General features: G+C 39.3%; 2 protein-coding genes across 2 annotated transcripts; one reads left to right on the top strand and one right to left on the bottom strand.

Annotated features, from left to right (window-relative positions):
- Window positions 1–5,726: 5,726 nt before the first annotated feature.
- LOC139912158 (melanoregulin) lies at window positions 5,727–12,504 on the bottom strand. The gene is made up of 5 exons (XM_071899876.2): window positions 12,428–12,504; window positions 11,977–12,232; window positions 6,779–6,869; window positions 6,296–6,462; window positions 5,727–5,804 (listed from the first exon to the last, which is right to left on the bottom strand). Exons 1-5 carry the CDS (start codon window positions 12,502–12,504, stop codon window positions 5,727–5,729), a joined length of 669 nt encoding a protein of 222 aa, XP_071755977.2.
- A 1,153-nt stretch (window positions 12,505–13,657) lies between these two features.
- LOC139912162 (carboxypeptidase O-like) lies at window positions 13,658–21,914 on the top strand. Its single transcript, XM_071899879.2, has 11 exons — window positions 13,658–13,771; window positions 14,546–14,609; window positions 16,250–16,351; window positions 17,401–17,511; window positions 17,683–17,799; window positions 18,128–18,221; window positions 18,904–18,996; window positions 19,440–19,549; window positions 20,145–20,229; window positions 20,784–20,864; window positions 21,558–21,914. The coding sequence occupies exons 1-11, from the start codon at window positions 13,692–13,694 to the stop codon at window positions 21,785–21,787; spliced, it is 1,167 nt and encodes a 388-aa protein (XP_071755980.1). The 5' UTR covers window positions 13,658–13,691; the 3' UTR covers window positions 21,788–21,914.
- The last annotated feature ends 2,525 nt before the right edge of the window (window positions 21,915–24,439 follow it).

Genomic DNA, 24,439 nt, shown 5'->3' with positions numbered 1-24,439 from the left:
TGTTCTAAAAACATATATTCTTGCTGGTTGATGAGTAATACAGTGCAAATAAGGGGATTGCAAGTAAAAAACTGATCACTGTTATGACTATTACAGTTAAAAGGGAATAAAACAGTAGACAGATTATGAATACTCTTGTAAAATGTAGAATTTTGTGTTTCTGTTCCAAAGTAGCTTAAAGTGGGGAGTGCTTAATGCATAAAAATACTGATTGAACTGTCAAAACATTTGTGAATTTTGTTTTATGGTTAATTTCCCCTTTAAGTAATGCTATCGACATGGAATCAAACTTGGTGCCTAAAGGACAACTTAAAACTTCAACCTCCTTCCCCAAAAAAACAATATTAAAAGTGGAGTTGAGAGATTTTGACTTGAAAGCAGCATAATAAAGTTGCCTTTCCTGAACAGACTCTTGACCTTTGACCTTCTGTCAGAAGTCACCAAGGTCACCACATCGTGGTCTAGTTTATTTATTCTGTTCTCTAAACATCCGTCAGCAATTACCAAGTGTGTATTTGTGTGTGTGTGTGTGTGTGTGTGTGTGTAGGTGTGTATTTGTGTGTGTGTGTGTGTAGGTGTGTATTTGTGTGTGTATTTGCAAGTGTGTTCATATTTGTGTGCTAGTGTGTGTGAAGATGGGTGTAACTCTGTTCAGATTTTGACATAAACAGAGGAGGATTTGAAAAGGGTTAAAGAGAGGCATGTGTCAATGCAAATAATTAAACACATCCCCTGTTCAGTTGCCTTTCTTTTGAACAAATTCTATTCTATATTAGTATTATGTTTTGTTTCTCTTCTCCTTCCCTCTCTCAGTCTAATAAATGAAAGTAGACTGATCTCTCTCTCTCTCTCTCTCTCTCTCTCTCAGACCTCCATGTCCCCATTTCACCGTAACAATCTGTTTACACTGAATACCAAACTGATGACAAAAATTATAGCTCCAAGTCTGATCATTATGTCGCACAGTGAAGGCACACACACACACACACACACACACACACACACACTCTAACACACACACTAACACACCCACACAGTAAAACTAAAGGTGAACCAATTGAACCATGTGAACTGGATCATATAAGCTCCAAATAAAGTGAAACACGCTTTAGCATGTAGGTTGTGACCTTAAAATTCAGTTTTTGCAGTTATACTAAATCTAGAAAATGGGGACCTGAGGTTCATTATGTTGATGTTGAGTTGACTTAATGCAGCAAAGGGAAAAGCTGACATTTTAACTGACTGAAAGCTGTAAACCATCCAGTCTGCATGACAAAAACAAAACGACACAATGTATGCTCTTTGTCATTTCCCCACAACTATAATGTTCTCTGAAATAAAAAAATTACAGCTTTTATCCTGATAAAAGGAGCCATACTCAGATGCTCTGAGTTAACTACACAAAAACAGAGTAACCTACATGACTTCATCTTCAAACGATGTGAATATAGACATTTTACCAGTAAGGTGACCGGCTAACCATGTGTGTGGCAATAAGCATACAATGAGAATTCCCTGTATGTCAACTTAACCTTAACCCTGTAATATAAAGCTTTTAGGGAAAGTAGTAACACACAGCCTTAAAGGTAATTGATTAGAAGCCCTTAAATAGGCCGGTAAGGTGCCATGCTAAGTTGAAATAATATGATAAGTATCAAGTCACTGTGACCTACCCGTGTTTATTGATTTTAGCTGTATTAACTGGGTCAGTGGAGGCACGCTTGCAATGGTTTTTGTCAACTTTATAACGTCTAACTCTAAATAGAAAGCCATAGATCATATTTTAAGACTTTGACATTTAACGAAGTAAAGCCTCGGTCAGTGGGGCAAAGTGTTATGCAACTGGACATGAACATACAGGTCGTGACCTCAGAGTCAGGGGTCTGCGTAATAAACCCATTTAAAGGAAGACAGTGTACACTCAAGAAGAGCTCTCTGTTTATTTGTCTCTACACACACACACACACATTATATTGGCTCCAAGATAGAGGCTGAGGGGAGTGGAGGGGGGAGCGAGACAGAGAGAGAGAGGGAGAGAGAGGGGAGGTTGGAATAAGAAAAGAGAGACTATGGGGAGAAAGGATGTGAGAAAAAAGGCTGAGGGAGAAAATGCAGATGATAAAAGAGTTAGAGAACAAAAGAGAATAAACAAAAGAGGGTTGTGCAAAAAGAAATACTTGCTCAGATTTATCACTGAATCTAATGTGATGTTCTTAATCCTGTTTATTCAGGCCATCTGTTTATGAACACATTCTTATTTACCCTTGATGTTTCTGTACACATGTATGGCCTTCTGTTGGCTGCCTAATGTGAACATTGCATTTTGCATGTTGTGTGTACATGCTGTAAATTTATATATTGCTTACTTCATATTTTCATGTCCTTCTAAAGTGTTATATACACTTATATGTGGTTACATACCACACATACATACACTCACAGCCACAGTATAGTAGCAGCTCCGCTGGGGCAGTTCACTGCTGTGTGCCTTGCTCAAGAGCACTTTGACAGTAGTAGCTGAAGGCAGTGGAAGTGTATTTTCTCACTTACCCCACACTCAGGTTTTACAACCTTCCGGTGACAAGCTCTCTTCATTCATTCATTGTCATTACCCATTTATTCCTATTCAGGGTCACAGTGTCAGACCCTATCCTAACATGCATTGGGCAGAAGGCAGGGAAACACCCTGGACAGGTTGTCAGTCCATCACAAGGCGAACATACATAGACAGAGAATCACTCTCATCCATATGGGAAAATTAGACTCTCCAGTCCACCTGACTTACATTTTTTAAATCTCTGATTCAAATTACCACCTTAAATTTTATGAGAATACAATAGTATGACAGAGGAAAAATAATAGTGGAGATTGGAAAGACAGGACTAGAGACAGGATGACAGATTCATCAGATAGACAGACAGATAGTCTGTCTATCTGACTAGCCTCCATATTATGATGAGAAAAACATCTCTCACCACTTACTGTGTGTGTGTGTGTGTGTGTGTGTGTGTGTGTGTGTGTGTGTGTGTGTGTGTGTGCGTGTGTGTGTGTGTGTGTGTGTGTGCGTGCGTGTGTGTGCGTGTGTGTGCGTGTGTGTGTGTGTGAGATGTGGACAACGCCCCATTGGAGCCTCTAGTAAAATATTTGACCATCAGCAGGAGTCACACAGTCAGAATGACCATCGACTCCATGTGTGTGTCTACCCATTATGCACTGCACACCCTGACCGCTGGCCTTTGGCAGATTCTCTCTCTCTCTGTCACACACACACACACACACACACACACACACACACACACACACACACACGATGGTAGAGGGCCAGTGTTTGCCAAGAGCTAAATGTTGAGATTTCAACCCCAAAAAGTGGCCACATACAGCTACCAAAATGTAATGGTCTTGTCTTTTTCTTTCTCTTTTTCATAAACCCCCCTCTGTCTCACACATACACACATGCTCTCTCTCTCTCTCTCTCTCTCTCTCTCTCTCTCCTCTCTCTCTCTCTCTCTCTCTCTCTCTCTCTCTCTCTCTCTCTCTCTCTCTCTCTCTGTCTGTCAGATTATAGGGGGGGGCTTGTATTTCAGTGAAAGGTTGAGCAATGACGTCAGCATCGCGCAATCTCGCATGCACACAGACACACACTCACACACACACACGCACAGTGGTATAATGAGAAAAAGGTGTGAGCAGCACAATGCCTGTTAGCCCTGCCAGAGCGTTGGTCCGCCCCTCATATCGCTCCCCTCCCCCAGTGTCTCCCCTCGTTTAGTTCCACATCTGTTTCCCAAACTCAGTAAGGGGCCTGGGAGAGAACAATATCTAGGTCAGAGTAAACTCTCCCTCTTTGTGTGTGTGTGTGTGTGTGTGTGTGTGTGTGTGTGTGTGTGTGTGTGTGCACGCGCACGCATGAGTGTATGACATGTAACAATCATCATGTGTATGAAAATTGCCTCACACTCTCTGACCCCCTGACATAAAAAGACAGAGTATGACAGGGGCCCAAGTGTGTGTGTTTGTGAGAGTGTGAACATAACTCTTCATTAGGATTGCAGATGAGCTCATAACTGGAAGACAGTCAAGTCACAAACTATTCAAAATGATTCAATAACCATTTCAAATAATGGTTTTAAGTGAAAGCCAAGAAGAGACACGTTCATACCGTCTGTATCCTGCACAAATGCTGAATCTCCGGTCAGGAAATGAAGAAAAACTGCTTTAATTTCCCACTGATGCCTATGTATTACTGACATTATGCACTGCATTATCCCAGTCCCATCATTTTCTCCAAAATGTTGGAAATAGTGACACTTTGATATTAAAAGAATCAAAACCAAAAATGTAAATAAATGTTTTCTGCAGGACTGGATGACATTGATGTTCCAACAAACTGTTTATGGACAGAAGGTGTTTCTCTGACAATGAGTGAAAAATCAAAATTAGGATACATCCATCCCACATGGCCCATTCAAATCGCAATCCAAGCTATCCAAAATGTTACTTGATAATTTGACCGAACATTCATTGTCATTTTGTTTTTTCGGCTGATGAACAGGATAATGTCTTTTAATCTTTTGAAAGAAAGAAGCAACTTCCTGAGTTGATTAGCCTGAAAGACTTTCACTCTATCTGTGATTCAAAATGTTGTATCCAGCCCCGTGTGTTCTTCAAGTTGCCAGTTTAACCCACTGGAAATATTAGTATATGCTGCCACCTTTTGGACAGGGAGCAGTTAAAGTATAAAACTGACCTCCTCCAGCTGCTTGATTAAGAAAAAATACTTCAGTGTTGTAGAATAAGATGAAGAACAGCAGTGCCAAAGAGAAATACCAATACGGTCAATCCTCAGATATTTTTATCAAAACTTATTTGGACCTGGTTGACTACTGTTGGTAGAATAGGAAAAATAAGGAAGAAACTTAAGGGGGCGCTTTCATCCAGCTGTCTATGGTCCAACTGGTTAGACTTGATATACTTCTGAGTCTGACCCAGGTGTAATGGTCTTCTCTGAGACCATTATACCTGAGTCTGACCCAGGTTTAGCACCAGACTCCCTTTGTATTTTATACAAAGACATGGCAGAACAGGTTCACCTCAAAGGAAGCAGTAAAATAATAATACCAAACAAACCAGGTAGATCTGCAGAATTGTATTATCTTTGTGCCATAACATGAATTAATCAGAAGAAAATAGTGGAGCTTGCCTTGGGTTCCTATCTTGAGTCTTTAACATTGCATCCTTCTCTTCTGTTTGCTGACAGCCAATACCACTGCAGCAGTGCAAGAAAAATGCATTGAGAGTGGGATTTCTTCAATCAATACATCTGACGGCAAATGAAACAATATGAACGCATGCCAAGTATTTTTTAATGCAAACTGTATGGTCTAAGCAATAAAAGTGCAATTTACTAACAATACAGCAGGATAAAATGCATTAAAGTCAAGAAAATATATCAAACACCACTTAAAAAATAACAAACTTCATCAATAATTTTAACACTACAATAAACAAAACTGTACCATTACATGGTCTCTAAAGTTTCAGGAAATATCAGAAAGAAGTTTTACAGGTTATGTGAAATGTATACAGCAATAAAGAAACTGTCAAATGGTTTACAAGTTTACCATACAAAGTTAACCAATACTTGTAAAATCATATCTTTGCCCCTTCTTTACTCTCTCTTTCTGTCTCTCTGTCTCTCTACCTCTGTTTTTTACTGCTTCTCTTTCTCAGTCGTCCTTCTTGGGGTATTTGTGTTTGGCCAGTCTGATGAAGTCCTCAGCACTGTCCAGAGACAACAGACGGTCCTGAGGAGGAAGAGGAGGAGGAAGAGGAGGAAGAAAAGAAGAGGGAGAAGCAGAACAAGAGATGAAAGAGCTGTGAGATGATGTAAATGTTTGAAGTAAATCCAATGCAATAGGTGAAAAACGACATGAGATTAAGTAGGTACTCGCTCCCTCCAGAAAGGTTGTATTTGGCACTTTTTTTGCCTATGAGATGAATCAATTTGTTGATCAATGCTTCACTTTTGCAGATTTTTTTTTTTTTTTTTTACACCCATCCATTTCATGAAAAGGGGAAATGTCAAAGTTATGAAAAAAACATGGTCATGTTTTTTTTATCCTGTATCTCAAAAACGAAAGCTCTTTCTTTTTCCTCTTTCTTTCTCTGTCTCTCTCTCTGTGAGCGTGTGTGTGTGCGTGTGTGTGTGTGTGTGTGTGTGTGTGTGTGTGTGTGTGTGTGTGTGTGTGTGTGTGTGTGTGTGTGTGTGTGTGTGTGTGTGTGTGTGTGTGCGTACCATAACATAGAGGTATCTGTTGTGGTGTCCCGCTCCAGCTGGAAACAGAGAAGTGTGATCCAGCAGTTGTTGTAACAGCTCAGCGGCTCTGTTCAGATGCTCCCAGTCTCGACTCAGCCGACTCTGTCTGTTCACACACAGCAAGGCCTCCACCTCACACTGGTAACCTGCACAGAGAGAGATAAGTAGGGTGAAAAGAAAAAGGGGATGAGAGAGAAATAAGGGATGAGATGCAGATGAATCAATGGGAGGGAGGGATGAGGGAGTGGACAGAAGCGACCGAACATTCAAAGTGACTGTGAATTGTGAATTGTGAAAGATGGAAATAAAAAGCTTATTTGTTGGTTAGTATCTTGTGGTTTTATTATATTACTGAGAAGATCAGATCGTTATTGTGAATAGAGTAGAATAGAGTTCAGTTGATTGGAGTGGAAAATAGATTCTCAGAATAGATTAAAACAGACAAGAACAGAGATATCTGACCTAGCTGCAGTAGGATTTTCCTCCATCGAGTGCTGACCTCTCGTCTGGCATAACGCAGTGTGTGTATGTCATAATTCAGCTTCTCCCATTCCTACACACACACACACACACACACACACACACACAACATTAAACATAAACATAAAAAAACATATTCATATCAAGATGAACATTTGAAATCACACAACCTATCACAAACTTACTGTAAAAGTGGTAGAGAGAAGGTTAGAGGGAGCTAATTGAATGTTTGTCAAGCAGCCAATCAATCAATCATTCAATCATTCAATCAGAACTCCCCACTTCCCACTGAGAATTTCAACTATTGTGATAGTGAATATTTCTTCCAGTGTGACTGGTTTTAACCGCGGCTTAAAAACAATGTCATTGCGAAATTTGCATAACATTTGGAATTTTTGGCCAATATATAAAACTAAAAGAAGTACTGCAAACTGTTAGTTAGAACAGGACAGTGAAAACAGGACTGTTGTCACTATTTTAAGGCAGATTTTGTTTCCAAAAATTTGTACAGGACGAGATAAATAATCAGATAAATAATCTCAACTGCAAATGATCCAGAGCAGAATCTTTAAAACAACTGCCATGTCCTACTTTGTTTAGTTGTCCCCCACCAAAGGGGGGCTATGGATCGGTCTCCGTCCATTAGTTCGTTCGTTAGTTTGTTAGTCACACTGTAATGTTGGCTTTGTGCCGCTAGGAGAAGTACTGACAATGAATGGGGACTCAGTGGTAAAGCAATACAGTTAAAGTTATCATAGGTAACATAATAGTCTACACACGCTACACACTTGGAGACATCAGACTGGGTTGATGTGTTGAAGTGAGAGTCAATGGAAAATTTTTGGGCAAACCTCTAACCACAAGACACTGTAGTTATTGTACAGTTGTCGGACTGTTGTACTGTTGTTGCACTCATCACTGCACTACCACTGTGCCGTCAGTGTTGACTACTTATATCATATTACCACTTACCTACTGTGCAATACCATATATCACTTATCATTTAGCATTTATATTATTCATAACACTCATGCTCCTGGTGTTGTATGTTATATTGTATTATAAATTGTATTGTAGTGTACACTGTGTAATGTACGGATTGTATTTATTGCGTATTGTAGATCTTATATTTTGTACTGTATTGAATTACAGTTACTACATTTCAAGATATAACTTCTAAGCCTAATTCTGAGGAGAGTAGGCAACATAAATATATGGTCAATCTGTCCTTTCATTGTCCCATACCAAAATGCTTATACAATTTCACTCATATTTCAAGTACACTCAGCAATCACTGACTGACCCAAGGGTGGAACTACATCACTGGTGGGGGACAACATGTTTACTATTTGCTTGTTTTTTTTGAAGTTGATGTTTTGCCCCAGAGCTTAATTGTCTTTTAATGTAGCACACTCAGAAATAATGATAGATGAGGCCCACTCTGTTTGTCTGCCCTAATATTAAAAGCAGTCTCACAACATGGATGGAATGATTCAGTGAATAAGGCCACATTCCTATTCTCTTTGAACGGGTGGCCAGGCTGTTGGCCTACATCTCCACCAGGGAATTCAGTTAATCACACAATGTTCCCACTGTGTCCTGCAGCCTGCTATTCTGAGTATGATGACCGGCTCTCACATTGTCTGTTTACCACACTCAAACTCTCTGCTCAGAGACAATATGATGCTGGAATCACATGAAAAAAATCACTCCACAGTTCCACTGAGCTGCAACAGTGACACTTTGGATAAATAGTCTGTGAGTGATGGTCCATTTGCTTTCCATCTGCGTGTAAATACAGTAAGACACATCACAAAAATTATGTAAAAACACCCGCCTGCTCTTACAAAATGGTTGCTGGCATGGAGGTGAAGCACAGAATAGCTTACTATTAAAGTGATAAGCTATCTTAAGTCCATTGCTTACAAAACTTTGCTTACATTTCAGGATAGAAACCATGTTTGACAGAGAAATTTAGCATTCGAGGTAGCATTTTTTTTTTTTACGTTTTGTAATGAGCCCCCCTCAAAGGTACTTTGGTCAAGTCATTAAGCTTGTTTTGGCTGCGCTCAGACTGAAGATGCAAAGCTGCTACTCAGATTTGGTTCAGGGTACACACACACACACACACACACACACACACACATTCAGAGTTATATCCATGGAATTCTAGCCATGGATATAACGACCTACGGTGAGTTGCTGTGTGAGAATTATTGGGTTACCGCTGATTGTGAATAAGTGTATAAGTAGCATGCTGTCTTTCTCTGTGTGTGTGTGTGTGCATGTGTGTCAGCAATGTCAACTTCTTTTAGAATTGAGGACAGACCACAAACCAGCCGAAAAGATCAATCAAAGCAACCTAGAATGACCTGACCTCGCAATAAATGCAAATGAAAGGCCTTATGCTTAATGATTACCAGTAATAAACCTACTAAGAAGTCCTATTCCTCATGACGACATGGAAAAAAAGCTTGTCAGACACCATTATCAGACCCATGTAGGTTGTAGGCTTTTCTGAAATAATGAAAGAATGAAACAACCACATTGGAAATAAAGTTTTGGAAACTTACTGTGTTATCCTTGATGATTTTAATTAAAGCAATATTCCACTTCGTTTTAATATGGGGGTTATTTGGAACTTGACCGCCATGAAAACCAGAATATAAACTATTCACCAAGACCGGATGCAGCTGGGACGAGTTTGTAGCGTTTGTAATGTTTGAATGAGGCCACAAAAATATCCCGCTTTTAAGACAATAATTTCTATTCTTGGTTTACACTAAAATTAGTATTTGAGTAAGCTGTGGGTCAAATAAAAGAGAGGTCAAATAAAACGGTCTCCCAAACTCTCCTAAATGGTATCCCCCTGCTATGTTCTCTTCTATCAATAAAAATGCTATTTGGTGAATTTATGTTCTAAAACGTTGGACCAACAGTCCATTGAAAATCACAGTTGCGGGATCTGTTGTTGAATATGTTCATGAACGTGTTAAATGTCAGTTTTCAGGCTATCTTCGTGGCCTCATTCAAATGAATGGGAAATAAAAATGTGAACGCTACAAACTTGCCCAGCTGCATCCGATCTTGGTGATTAGTTTATATTCTGGTTTTCATGGCGGTCAAGTGCCGAATAACCCGCTTGTTAAAACTAAGTGGAATATTGCTTTAATGCATGACTGATGGCTGTGCATTATTTTTGATTATCAAATAAACAAACAAACAAACAAAATATTAGATGTACATCTACAGCGACATACATTGCGATACTCCACACACTCAATACTAGCATTTTCCGCACATCTCTTTTGACCCACTCGCCTACATCATACAGTGATAAACTCCTACGGTCCAGGAGACACCAAGTCTTAATTTCTTCTGGTGTAATCCCTTTGATGTTAACATCTTGTTAACATTAATTATCAAACATCCTGAAATCACATGTGCCATAAGGGCTAAGTTGAAATCTAGTCAAGTTCAGTCAGTTAAATGAGACTGATTTGAAAACCCAGTAAAACCCAGTTTGACTCAAGAGTCTACATGAGAGTGATTCAAAGGCCTCTTTGTAACCCACCATGTGTATGTCCTCTGCTCTTATTGGATAATTACATTAGAGAGCAGAGGTGAACAAATAGGAGAGAGAGGAGGGAGAGAGAGAGAGAGACTGTGTGTGTGTGTGTGTGTGTGTGTGTGTTTTAACAGGTAAGACCTCAGTATTTTCAACCTATTGGACACTTCTGAGAACTTAGTCTCCAATTTACAGAATTAAATGTGCAGAGAGAATACTTCCTGGTTGAAGTGCTGGTTTTCTAAAAGTATCTTTGCACTAATTTACAGATCTGCCAATTATGTTTTGCACAGCAAGTTTGCTAGAACAATGTTGCAACGCAACCATGGAAACCCCTTGTCTACTCCTGACCTCTTAGCTACGCACAAAAATAATGTCCAGCTCACTTAGTTCCTTGATGCAATTTAAAATACATGTAACAATGATTGAATGTACGTGTGCAAAAGTGCATCTGTAGATTCACTACAAGCCAACCAACAGATCTCAGCAGTAAGATGGTTCGGTAACTTTGTTTTTTGTTTTTGTACCATCAAGGATCAAAGGTAATTACATGCAGTAGAAGAAGGTATTGTCAGCAGCTATAAAAGAGTTTACAGTCCTTTGCATTTCATCAGGAAAGCATGTCATGCTGTCCATAGCACTAGAGTTGCGGTCAGAATAAACAAGACACAATCAGTCTAATGTGAAAAAAATGACATTAGAGTGTAAAATCTTAACATAGCTGATTATGTGTCAACATCCTACTAGAATAATAGTATTTACAGTGATAGTTGTGTATACTCTACATACCCAGACAAGTGGTGTCTATAAACTGTATACTCAAAGCTAGCTGACTGTTGCAGTATAACTCTGCAACACTATTACTGTTCAGAACCATCTTGACATCGGCATAAACTGCTAATCTCTCTAAATAGACAGCCCTGCTAACATATGAATCTGTTTACATTTGAAATCATCCATTTTGAAGACCCAGCTTGACCCCTCCATGGTTTCTGCTCCTACAAGGGACCATTATTTGATAATTTCAAAGAATGTGCTATAAAACAAATGACATTAATATCTATAGAACTGATACCTTGGATAATGATAGCAATTGGCTTTAGTTTTTAATTTGTCACAGAAAAGTGGAGAAAGTCAATGTAATTTGTAATGCAAGTCAATGTGTTCATAACTTCAATTTAAATCTGATCATAAGCAGAACATTTTTTAGCTAAAAATGTATAAACTTCTCAACAAGCATTCATCCATGTGGTGAATCTACAAAATGAGATTAGAGTGGCAAACTTTAAATAGAGTATCCTGATTCCTGCCTTGATTAAATTATAATATCTGCAGTCCATCTTGGCCATGAACGAGCTGTGGAGGCAGCAGGGTTTGATTCATTTTCTCTACAGATTTATTTCAGATTTTCATGGTATTTCATGGTACTTCATGGTACTTTTTCTCCCACTCTGTGCGTGTGTGTGTGTGCGTGCGTGTGTGTGTGTGTGTGTGGGTAGGCAGGTAAATTTTGTTTTCCCATGCATTCTCCCTAAAACCCATAGTTACCCAAATTGCCTTTTGTTCACTAAATATCATATGCATGAACATGCGTACACCTTCTCTCTCTCACCTCTGTATCTTTGTCCGCCTGGTCTCTCATGCTGATAAAAGCCTGTAACTCTCTGTCCAATTCTTGCCTCATGGTAGGGGCACTAGGTCTGTTGGCGGTGGCCCATGGGTCTACAGTGTTTCTCTGGCTCTGCTGGATGTTCCAAGGGTTCCTCCTCGAAGGCTGCGGCCCAAAAAGGCTCTCCTCACCCGGGTCACTGTCGCTGGACTCGCTGGGTACCCGCTCCGGTGGCCTGGAGGCTCTGGTCTTCTTCAGACTGGAGAAGAGAGAGAGACAGAGATGAGTAACTGGTTTAAGAGCAATATAATAAGATCTTGAAGCTCATCAAGTTCTGTTTGATTCTATTGTATTCAAATAAATGAAGATCTATGGCAAAACTTGACATGACTTGAAGGTATGGGGTTGTCTGCATGGTCAGTCAGTCGCAGCAGGAAAGGAGTGATTGTCTTACCGTAAAATCGCATTCTTCTCCTCTCTGTTGTGTTGCAGATAGTAGTGACAGCAGCAGGCGGTATACGCAGCCCCCATTGGCCCTTCCCAAAAGTTCTCAACAACGGATATCAATCATTCCTAAGACAATCCAACAACAATTACACCTCCGCAATTTGCTCCGTACCTTTGCCACAATTGCAGGCTCTTGAGGAAATCTAAAGGTTTCCAAAGCGAAAAGTCCTCATTTGCAAATGTCCTAGATTAGAGGCAATTTGCTAACTTGTTGTGTGCGTCCCCTTTCTCTCTCCCCATCCTGCCCTGAGTAAGAGGCGACAGTCAATTACATTATCCACGTGAGTCGGTAAAGGGGACAACAACAACACACACACACACACACACAGGACAGTTCAGGGATGAATGGCACATTTATTCAGCAGCTCCTGATGGTGCAGAATGCAGCGGGAGAGAGACATAGCTTTACACAGGCTCACAGCACATTCTATAGTTCATGTCTGGGTTTGTACTATCATGTGCTGCCTGCATGGTAATGGAAAGCATAACTTTGGGTGGGTTAATTTTCTATGCCCCGAGGAGTCTGTGGCGCCGGGGAAATATATGTGTTTGGGCTGGTAATTTTCCAACTTTTATTGTGTCCAAGAGTACTAAATAGGCATAGAAAGATGTGTAGAATTGTAGTACATGTGTTTAAAGAATAATAACATTTTTGAGGGACAACCTTCCGACACCCTACTGATTTGTCCCTAACACTTTCCAAAGTAAACCTACGCCCTTGTGTGGCGGAGAAGCAAAATGAGTTTGGGTCTGACATAAGCTCATAAAAAAGAAACCAACATGACATACCTGATATAAGTTATTATATTATTATATGGTATTATATATTTTATGGTCTACTGACACAACAGACCTTGTATTCAAAGCACCTGTCAGAACAACCCGCTGTTAATACATAACTGATTTACAATTATTTCGCTAATAATACCATGTTTATAGCTGATGTATATTTACTACTAAATAACCAGATACACCTTTCCAAGTATTGTCAACAGCGGGCAGAGTTGGGCTATAAAGCCCTGGAAATACTCGTTTGTCAGCAGAGGAGATAAGAGATCCAAGATCACCTGCCTGCACAGAGGTTACTGCTGCTACAGTAGGTGGCTGACTGCAGAGCTAGAGCTGCTGGAGCAGTGACAACAGAGAGGGAAGCTGAGTACTACTGAGTAACGTGTCCGAGTGATAGGAAGAGTGAGAGCGAGGACGAGCAAATGGAGAAAACAACACTTAAATCATGGGGACTGGTTTTGTTCCTGCTGGTTTTAAATGGCGGTTTGGAGACTTCCAACAGGTGAGTTTTGTATAGAAATGTAGAGTTTCAGAAAAGAGAAACAAGAAGACCTGCAGTTTGGTTTGTTATTGTTGTCATCGCCAGGTAATTTGTTCAAACTTAACAATGCTGCCGGAGCATAGAGTAAGTAAACTGTTTTGTCTAGAATATTTTGTCAATAATCACATAGATTCAAGCATTTGTGCAAACAAAAGTGACACCACCTCCCGCACCTCCCCCTCAAATCGCTTAGTGTTATTTCTATTTTCTGCTGTTTATTAAATGGCATCTGTACTGTGGGATTAGTAATCAAGATGTTTCAATATTTAGAGATTTGTTTGGTTAGTGTTACTGTACACATTCAAAACTAAGCAATATTAATCTGTTCATCAGTGTTCTGCTGAAACCTTGTATATTATATCTTTTTATTTTTTTTTATTTTCTCTTTTATCCTTTTTTTATTCTTTATCTTTTTACTACCTTTTAGTACTTTTTATTCTTGTTTTATGAAAATGTTTGAACTCCGTGATTTTATCTTGTTTTGTAAAGCACTTTGTAGCCTTGTTTTGAAAAGTGCTATATAAATAAAATGTATTATTATTATATCCAATTTTGACACTTCCTACCTATGACTGACAGCTGACAATGACCCCATATGCAGAAAGTGTTTCATGGCCTTGAGTCTAAACCTGACCATTGATAATGCACTGTAAAATATACACAATTTTGACATATTGGAGATACATATGAGATGTTTGTGATCCCATTATATTGACATATTGTTTACATTTACAGTTTAGTGGAGGGATCAGCGGCAACATCGAATTACAGCTACACCAAATACCACCCTATGGATGAGGTAAGAGATTAGCAGCTTTACTGATCTCACAAAACAGAGGCAGATGTCTACTCAGATATCTAAAAGATATCATCAGCGTTGTTGTACTGAATCTGTAACTCAAGACAAAGTGCTTTTAGATAGTGGTTTATTAATTTTTAAACTTTCACATCTCATTGTAATTTAAAATAAAGGCCTGTTTTGCTCCATTGTGAACTTGCACTACAGTTCCAAACAAATCCTTAACAGCTCCAAACTACATTTTAAACTAATGTTTTAAACTACTGTTATATCCATTGTACCAGTCAGTTTAAAAATAAAAATAGGTCTTTAGCCCAATGAAATAAACATAAACCTAGCCAGTAGTGCGTGAAATCTTGGCACTACTTGGATATATTATTATCTCTGCAGTAATTGCTATTTGTAAAACAGGGTGGATGAACACTGACGCCAGCATGTGTTCCAGCATTATTTGTTTTGGAGTTCCTCTGAGAAGGTTTACCTGCTTATTTTGCATGCTACGTGGTGGTGGCAGTGGCAATATAGGTAGCCAGGGGGGACATGGAATGATTTTTCTTTTTGTTTTGTTTTTTTGTTTCATACAACCAAAAGTACCTAATTTAATGTGTGATGTGAAAATTGACAGTTTTGTGCAAAGAGCATGATATAGCAACATTTTTACCCATGATCAATTATTGGACAATTAGTTTTGGGACATGAGCCTTGTTGAGTGAGGCTTGGGGATGGCTGGTCATTGGTAAACAACGCACCTCACAGAAAGCCAGATTACATTGCAATTGAGCCTTCATACAGCATCAGGAAGAGGTCAAAACCATTAGTGTGCAGGTTAGAAAAAAAGAAAAGAACAAGAAGAGAAGTGACATAAAGACAGAGGTAGGCTACTGTATTTGTCATGAACGTTTTCTTTTAATTATGTAACATTTTTTTATCTGTAATATCTGTAAAAGGCTATTTGGGTTAGCAGATGAGTTGGGGTTTTTTTAAATGTAAAAACCTCAGCTGCTAAACCCAACTAGCCTTAAGTCAAAGTGAAAAACAAAAAACTTTATAGCTTATTCTGTGCATGGCTAATGCAGAGCTTAGGGGTAGGCAGACGTTTAACACTCAACTGCTACAGTTTAGTTACAGTTGCTACAGTTGCTAGTTGCTAGCAATATCTTGTGTAGCTAACATTACCCATTTATCTTGATTTTACAAGTCAAAATGTTACATAATTAAAAGAAAACCTTCATGACACATACAGTAGCCTACCTAGCAGACTCTTTTCAATGTATGCAAATTCAGAAGGCCAGTAGATTGTCAGACGGGATATTTCACTGTAAATGAATGGTTCTCTGTTTTGATTTTTTTTTTTTCCATAAAAGTCATATCCCTTGTTTTGCCTTTTGTTGTGCCTTTTATCTTTGTAGATTACAGACAGACCTTGGCCGGATTGAGCTATTATTAGCATTATAAAAACAGAGTTATCATTATGATTAGCATGTGAACAATACTGATATGATAATGTTGTGGGAAGGTCTTTCTAAATCTCTCTCTGCTTCTTTGTTAAAAAGTAGACTCACTCTCTCTCTCTCTCTCTCTCGCCCTCTCTCTCTCTCTCTCTCTCTCTCTCTCTCTCTTCTCTCTCTCTCTCTCTCTAGATATACAGATGGATGGATGATGTGGAGAGAGGGAACCCAGAGTTGGTCTCCTCTACTGTCTACGGACGCACCCATGAAGAAAGGAACATCACGCTGCTGAAGGTATTTGACATCATTTCTGGAGAGAATGGTTGCCAAATGTGGGAGACGTGAGTCTAGTGGTATGTTTTACCCACAAAGTGTGTAAGGTGTGGTAAAAATGTTAAAAATTGGGATGCTTTAAGCACTGTGTTAGTTCACTACATTGGGAACTTGGGAACTCAACTGTATTCTTGCACTATATATGAGGTGTTGTGCCTGAACCATATGGGCTAGTATCCCTTTTGTTACTCTGTGTTAAGTTGTTAATGATCTATATCTTTGCAGCAGTGCCACTAAGAAAAATTCTTCTTCTTCTAAATTTACAGTACTTGGTGAATGAGGTGATTGTGATTATCGTATTATTTTAGTATTGCTATAGATGTGAACAATGCATACTGTAATGTAATACATTCAACATACATTTCAATTAATCGAATGCAGATAGGGCTTTAAGGGTTGAAGTTGTTATGTGTTGCATTTTAAGATCAATAAATCATTACCACATTAATTTTGAGACATTAGCATAATTACCATAAACAAACAAGACCATTGTCAAGAAGATTGGCAGCCTCTACACTGCATTTACATTGTGGGCCACCAGGTTAGATTTTGCGGAACATTTTGCTGGATTGCTTTATGGCACAAAGGGAGATTGCTTTATGGCACAAAAGAGGGAGAGGGCGCTGTTCCTCCGGCACAAACAGAGCTAAAGTTTTCAGAGTTGGCAATGGCAGATGGTACAAAGAGTGACAGGCCAATGGGAAAAATCACTTCCAACATGTTTATCTTCTTCAGTAAAGCAGAAGAGAAAACCATTGAAGAAGCAACATCTGAAGAAGCAATGGGGCTTATGGGAAATGTGGTCTTGATTTTGAGAAACACGAGCACGAACAATACCACTGGCGAGAGATAGAGGCTACCAATCGTCTCAACCATGGTCTCATTTGTTTACGGTTATTATACCAAGGTATCGCAATTAATTTGGCAATGATATATTAACACACATAGCACCTTTAAAGAAAATCTAGTTCCTGAATTGACTCAAATCTGGTTCTGTTGTGCATCTCCAGCTGGGACTGAAGAACCCAGCGGGCAGGGAGAAGAAGGCCATATGGATGGACTGTGGTATTCATGCTAGGGAGTGGATCGCTCCTGCCTTCTGCCAGTGGTTTGTCAAAGAGGTTCGCATACACACACACACACACACACACACACACACAACTCAGATGTATATGCACACAAGCAGGCACATTGCAGGCATACAGACATGCACATATTAGTTTATACAAACACAAACACACAATGACACTTTAGCGTTTTAAATTTTTCCTTTTACAATGATTTTCTCCCAGATTCTACAGTCATATAAAACCAATGAGAAGTTGACCCAGCTGCTGCAGAACCTAGACTTCTATGTTACTCCTGTGATCAATGTGGATGGATACATCTTCTCCTGGACCAACCAGAGCGTGAGTCCACCTCAGCATTCATTGATGCAATTCAGTTTCTTTCAGCTCATTCAGTTCATTCAATTCAATTCAAATATACAATTCAATTCAGTTAGCACCACTGTAAATGTGTTAATTTAAGCCAGCCTGTTGTTGAAAAACCCTGAATTCTTGCATTTTCTTTGTTATAGGATTACAGGCTAATCAGTATCTGGGCTTTGACTAACCCTAACCCTAACCCTAACCCTAACTGACTCAGTAACGAACTGGCTGACTGACTGGCCAATTAATTCACTTTGCAGTAACAAACTATCTAACCTTTATGCCTGCGTGTGCGGTTTCCCTGTAGACTCGTCTGTGGAGGAAGTCCCGGTCCGTCCCCCCTCCAGGCTGTGACTGTTACGGTGTTGACCTCAACAGAAACTTCAATGCCAACTGGGGAAGTGAGTTGCATGTTTACAATCAAGACAGAATCATAATTATTAGCCCTCATTTGTCTCCAGGTGATATTGCTTGGTAACATCATATGAGCTCAGACTTAAACAAGACAGACAGTAATGTAATAACACTGTCAAAAATCATAAGTGATCCAACTATGTTCAGTTAGTCAACTACTAAACCCAAAAGATCAATTGCACTTGTAACCTCTGATATTCAGTGGTCAATGTAACTTAAAAACCCACTGCAGTTGGATAACCTAAATGTTAAAGGTGCGGGGGTCTATGTGCAGACCTAATCAAACCTTTTTCAATACATTTTAACATTTAACTTTTTTTTTTTGTGGTCCTTCATTCCCGCCATCTATCACCTCACCTCCTTAAAGCCACAATTTGCAATCTAAATGTAAACGAATGGTAGTCCCACCACCTTAAAATGTTATCACACTCAAACTGAATGAGCGAGCTCTACATACAAGGAATGACAGTTTGTAGTAGCTCAAAATGAGTTTCAGATATACTTTGAAGCTGTAAAATGTTTATCTTTTTATTGTTTGTAAACAGGCTAGTATCTTGAGTTACAATGTGCGGGTGGTAGCTACTGGGGGGAGGGGGGCCCAATAGTACATGTGTGCCCAGGGACCATGATGACCCATCTTTAACTATAGTTTTTCTCTCACTCCCTCAGCAGTTGGTGTGTCATATGACTGTTGCAAGAACACCTACTGTGGTACATCACCGATATCAGAGCCAGAAGCTAAGGCAGTGACGGACTTTGTGGGTAATTGTGAATCTATCTATTTATCTATCTATCTATCCATCTATCTATCTGTCTGTCTGTCGAACAGTAAGCTAGCTAACAGGTATAGGTAGCAAAGGAGGTATGTAGGGGATGGTAATTTATTTGACTGATTTACACACTTTATTCAACTAAGTAGAGAAAATACTTTGCTAGATTATTTCACTTGCCTGGTATGCCTTACATTATCCTCTACTGTATATACCTCTTTTTTGCTAGTTACTGTATAGCTACTATTCACCTTACAGCCTGCGAGAGATATTAGGACTTTCGTATGCAAGTGCCCCCCCCCCATATCTTTCTGCCTTGTCCTTGTACTTGCACTTTGAAACCAATACATTTGAAACATGAACAAGGTAGAGTGACATAACATTTGAAACTATATAATTTCATATTAATCAGTAAATCTTTCTGTGGGTGTCTAGGTAGCAGGATAAACCAGATTCTGTGTTTCCTTACCATCCACTCTTCTGGGCAACTCATACTCCTGCCATATGGACACCCTGAGATATCTGCACCCAACTACGATGAACTGGTGAGTGTGTGTGTGTGTGTGTGTGTGTGTGTGTGTGTGTGTGTGTGTGTGTGTGTGTGTGTGTGTACGTGTACATCTGTATTTATGTGTTTGACTTTGAGAGTTAGTTTGAGAGTAGAATTTGAGGTGAAAGATAGACAGCTTTTAAAAAGACAGATCCATAACTGGAGCTTTTTGGGGCAGCTTCTCATCTGTTTTGCAAAATTGAAGAATGTTAATTGACAGAGACATCAACATTAACACAACACTTAATCTGAGCTAAGCAATTTTGCTGGCCAAATAGATGTTCAACAGGGCTTTATGAGTCTGCATCACCAACTAGCCAATGAAAAATGAAAATAAATAGTTGCAAACGTAAAAAGCACTGACCTTGTCAATAACCACTTTTCTATTTCTTACTGTTTTACTCTTACTTGCTGTGTACACTACATTGATAAAAAACTTTTAAGACAGTATGCATTGTTACCTGTAATATGCAGTATATGCCATATTACCCAAGAAAGCAAAGTATTCATCTCATCTCCGTTGGACCCATAATCCCAGTCAGGTCTTATTGGTTCATCAAAAATCAACCAGGTGTTTGTGGTCTGTTTAGGTTTCGGTGGGTAAGGCAGCAGCAGCAGAAATGAAGAAGCCACATGGAATGGATTACACTGTAGGAACATCTCCACAAGTCCTCTGTAAGACACACACACACACACACACACACACACACACACACACACAACTTTCCTGTTCTTTCCTGTCCTTACCTGTCCTGACTAGCTGTTATTAGTGCAGAGGCTGATAAGCGCTCACTTCGATAAGTAGCTTTGATGTTCTTATCTTCAGCGGCCCGACTAAAGGGATGAACAGGGAGGAAACTTTAGGTCACTGTCAAAATTCACATGCCTTGAGTGTCCTTGAGGCTCAGTGGGCTACAGTGCATGTCATGAACTTGAGATGTTGTGGGTTTGAATCCAGCTCATGTCCTTTCTCTATGTCATCTCCCTCTTTTTCTCTCCCTCTGTACTGCATACTATCCAATAAAGAAAAAATACCTAAAAAATTATCTTAAAAAATGTGCATTCATTATCTCTTAGAGCCAAATTGGTTGTGTTGTTCTCTTGCTACTTTTTTTTAACACACCTTTTTTCTTCTGCCTTAATCCCTCCTTCCCTCCCTCCTTCTCTCTCTCACTATCTCTCCCCTCTCTCTCTCTCTCTCTCTCTCTCTCTCTCTCTCTCTCTCCCAGATGGAAATTCAGGCTCAAGTCGTGACTGGGCTCGACTCGTTGGCATCCCATTCTCCTACACCTTTGAGCTGAGAGACAAGGGTGAGTATGACAAGGGAAAAGTATTCATACATCTGTCATGATCTCTTAGCCAAAAATGAAAAAAATAAAATAAAAAATAAAATGCAGGGCTGAAGCAAAGAGAATCATACAGAAAGAGGAGAGAAGTTACACACTTTATTTGTAGCAGTTCTCAAACATTTTGCCTTACAATACCAAACAATGGTATTTGCACAATTAGTGCAACTGTATTTTACTTGGGAATAAAAAAAAAACCTAGAAGAAGTTAATATCTAACCCTAACCCTAACCCAAGTAACCAAGACGAATAACTAATTAAGCCTATAGTGTATATTTATTTTGTTTTCTCATATGATAATAATAATAGTACTAATGACGATTTATCACTGCACTTCCTATATTTTTACTAATTTCTGTATAAAATGAACTTCAGACACAAACTGAATACAGATACATTACATGACTGATTACAATGTTCTCTTTTCAAGCTACTTAACGTGATTAATTATTAATGTTAATTATTAATTAACGACAAAGCATTTATTTATCCCAGTGATTCTAAACATTACTTAAAAAAAAAAACTTTAACACCATAAAATAACCAGCAGCTCTGGATATTTCCCCCTGCGACTCACTTTTGGGTCCTAACCCAGTCTTTAAATAATGTAAGTAATACTTTGGTAATACTAAGTAACTTAACTAAGTGATTTTGCAGGTGAGTTCGGCCACTTGCTACCAGAGGAGCAGATCCAGCCGGCCTGCCAGGAGGCGTACGTAGGAGCTCTCTCCATCATCACGTACGTTCACAACAAGGCCTTCAACATCACCACCATCCCTAACGCCGCTGTCACCACGGTGACGGGCATCACCACGGTTACCGGGGTTGCTATGACCATATGGAGCACTATCATGGCGGTGTCTCTCACCACAGGGGTCTTGGTGTAGGACAATAAAGATGCAGGTTTACCCCTAGATTTAGGATAAGGGATCCAGAGGATAAACTTTGCCAATGCTTTTGGCAAAAGTTCTATAATGGCTGGACAATTAAAGATTTGGGGTTTTATTAGGATTTATGCTTTCTATTTCCCTGTACTACTGACCTTCAGTTTGGTAATATTTTGCACCTATACACTCATGTCATGTATAGTCTATCTGACAAAGAGACATTGTCACATTATATTATCATCATCATCATCATCCGTATTCATTATCTGAATGACACTGATAGTTAGTAACCTTTATTCCCAGTGTATAATTGCCTGAAATCCTAAATGCCTTGACTAATTGTACATATGTTAATACAATTACCATATTTCACTATTGATAAAATACTTCTATTTTGATTGGATGGGTTGATATAAAGGCCATGGTACACTGAATAAAAGGAAGGGACAGACTGGAAAACAATACCCACCTATAGAATGACTAAAACAGAAATGTTTACATTAAGTTTGTTCAACCTAAAATTAACTGTAACATTGTTTTTTTTCTGACAAACTAGTAACAAACAAACAAAACTGCAACTGTTCAAATTAAATAATATTCCTTGTATCTGCAGCAGGGGGCAGTATAGCCCCATTTTACACAGCACACTATTTCTCTACAACTTCACTCTGTGTTTTCTCTAATATCACTTAAAGCAAATGTTTTCCTTTGTATCTCAGGAAATAGAATAGAATAAGTTAATACCAGGTTTGGAAAATTTACATTAAAATGTATATTCTTTAAAGTTGTGTTTTCTCATATCAGGAGTGGCAGTTATAAAACTACTGGACATCTTTGTGAGACCATACAGCCTTAATGTCACTTTGTTAATCTTAAACTCCCAATAATTTGAGTCATTACATTATTAGTCAATTTTATGAATTCATCATCAGTTAAACATATGATACACTCTTTTTGAAGTAATAATTTCCGGTTACTGTAATAATGTGATGTCATTAAATACATCAACAAGTTATATTAAATGTTTTAACCACTTAGAGAGACCTTTTTATTACATTTTCAGAAGTTATTACACAAATCGGCCGTTATCACATTATTAGTTGCTGCAGGCGTCTACAGTTTATACCAGTATTTCCATACAGTGGATCCATATAGATGGCAGAGTTTAGTTTACTCTCCTGGCAGTGTAGTGTAGTTATCTCCGTAACTACGAACATCCTGCTGTTGTTCCCTCGCCCCAAACACATCTGGCTGTTAAACTCCATCGCCTGATTTCAGCCGTCATTTAGATAGATAGATGAGGACCGAAAAACACAGAACAGGTTTAATTTCATTTCAAGTGATTCTTGGCCATGACAACTGACCTTGGTGTGTGTGTGTGTGTGTGTGCGTGTGTGTGTGTGTGTGTGTGTGTGTGTGTGTGTGTGTGTGTGTGTGTGTGTGTGTGTGTGTGTGACTGTGCATGCCTTTGTGCATGCCCTTTGAACATCCCCCGTTTCCACTGTGAAAATCTGATGAAAAAGGTTGTCATTATACCACAGTGATTAAGTTATTATCCATTGGCCTAATTTTGGTATACTCTGCCAATCAATCACGCCTTCAATTGATTACATTATCAAACGGTCCAATCAGATAAGACTTGGTTCCATGGGAGTGGGAGGGGTGGAAGCCCCCTCTCTGACGTCAGATATGTGTCGTATGATTGGATGATAAGAGGCCTTGATGATGATGTATAATATTAGTTTAAGAAGCAGATCACTTTACTTTTCACATGATTAGCCTCTCTCTCTCTCCACAGCATAGCTTAATATGGGCCAGATTAAGCTATTATCATTATAAAAACGGAGTTATCATTATGATTAGCATGTGAACAATTCTGATATGATAATGTTGATAGAAGGTCCATCTAAATCTGTCTCTGCTTCTTTGTTCTTTCCCTCTTTCTCCTCTTTCTCTCTCTCTCTCTCTCCCTCTCTCTCTCTCTCTCTCTCTCTCTCTAGTCCCTTGTTCATGGTACATTTTGCCCTCAAGCCTTTTTGTCTGTGTAGTTGTGTAGTTTTCTATAGAGAACTCTATCTTCAGATGGAAAGATTTTCCCTTCAGTGTCCTCTCTTTCTCTCTCTCTGAGATTTATATGCCCAGAGTGTATTCTCCCCTGGTACCTCAGCGACTGCTAGACCACCAGTTATTCACACACACACACACACACACACACGCACACACGCACACTCGGTGCCATTGACAGCGTGACATTGACATAGTGCAGTTGAATAACTTATGTGAGGGTGAGTGATGGACCAGGGAATGGGCTGTTCCCTAAAGGGGCATGTGTGTGTGTGTGTGTGTGTGTGTGTGTGTGTGTGTGTGTGTGTGTGTCTGTGTCTGTGTGAATACTGTATGTGAGCTGTAGTGGAAATAGAATGATATTCCAGCTCACATGAAACCTCAACAGGACAGAAAGAGGGGTCAAACATCAGGGGACCAAGAGAATAATAAGCAGGGACACACACACTTACTCACACACACACACATACTCACCCCTTTAGGGAAAGAACTATTCACTGCTCCATCACGTATACTCATGAAAGACACACACACACACACACACACACACACAGACATACAGTAGGAACTGGGCAGGGATTCAGATTA

The sequence above is a fragment of the Centroberyx gerrardi genome, chromosome 10 (genome assembly GCF_048128805.1).
Source record: "Centroberyx gerrardi isolate f3 chromosome 10, fCenGer3.hap1.cur.20231027, whole genome shotgun sequence".
NCBI lineage: Eukaryota > Metazoa > Chordata > Actinopteri > Beryciformes > Berycidae > Centroberyx > Centroberyx gerrardi.
Note: the sequence above shows the minus strand (reverse complement) of the source record. Positions and strands in the feature narration are given on the sequence as shown.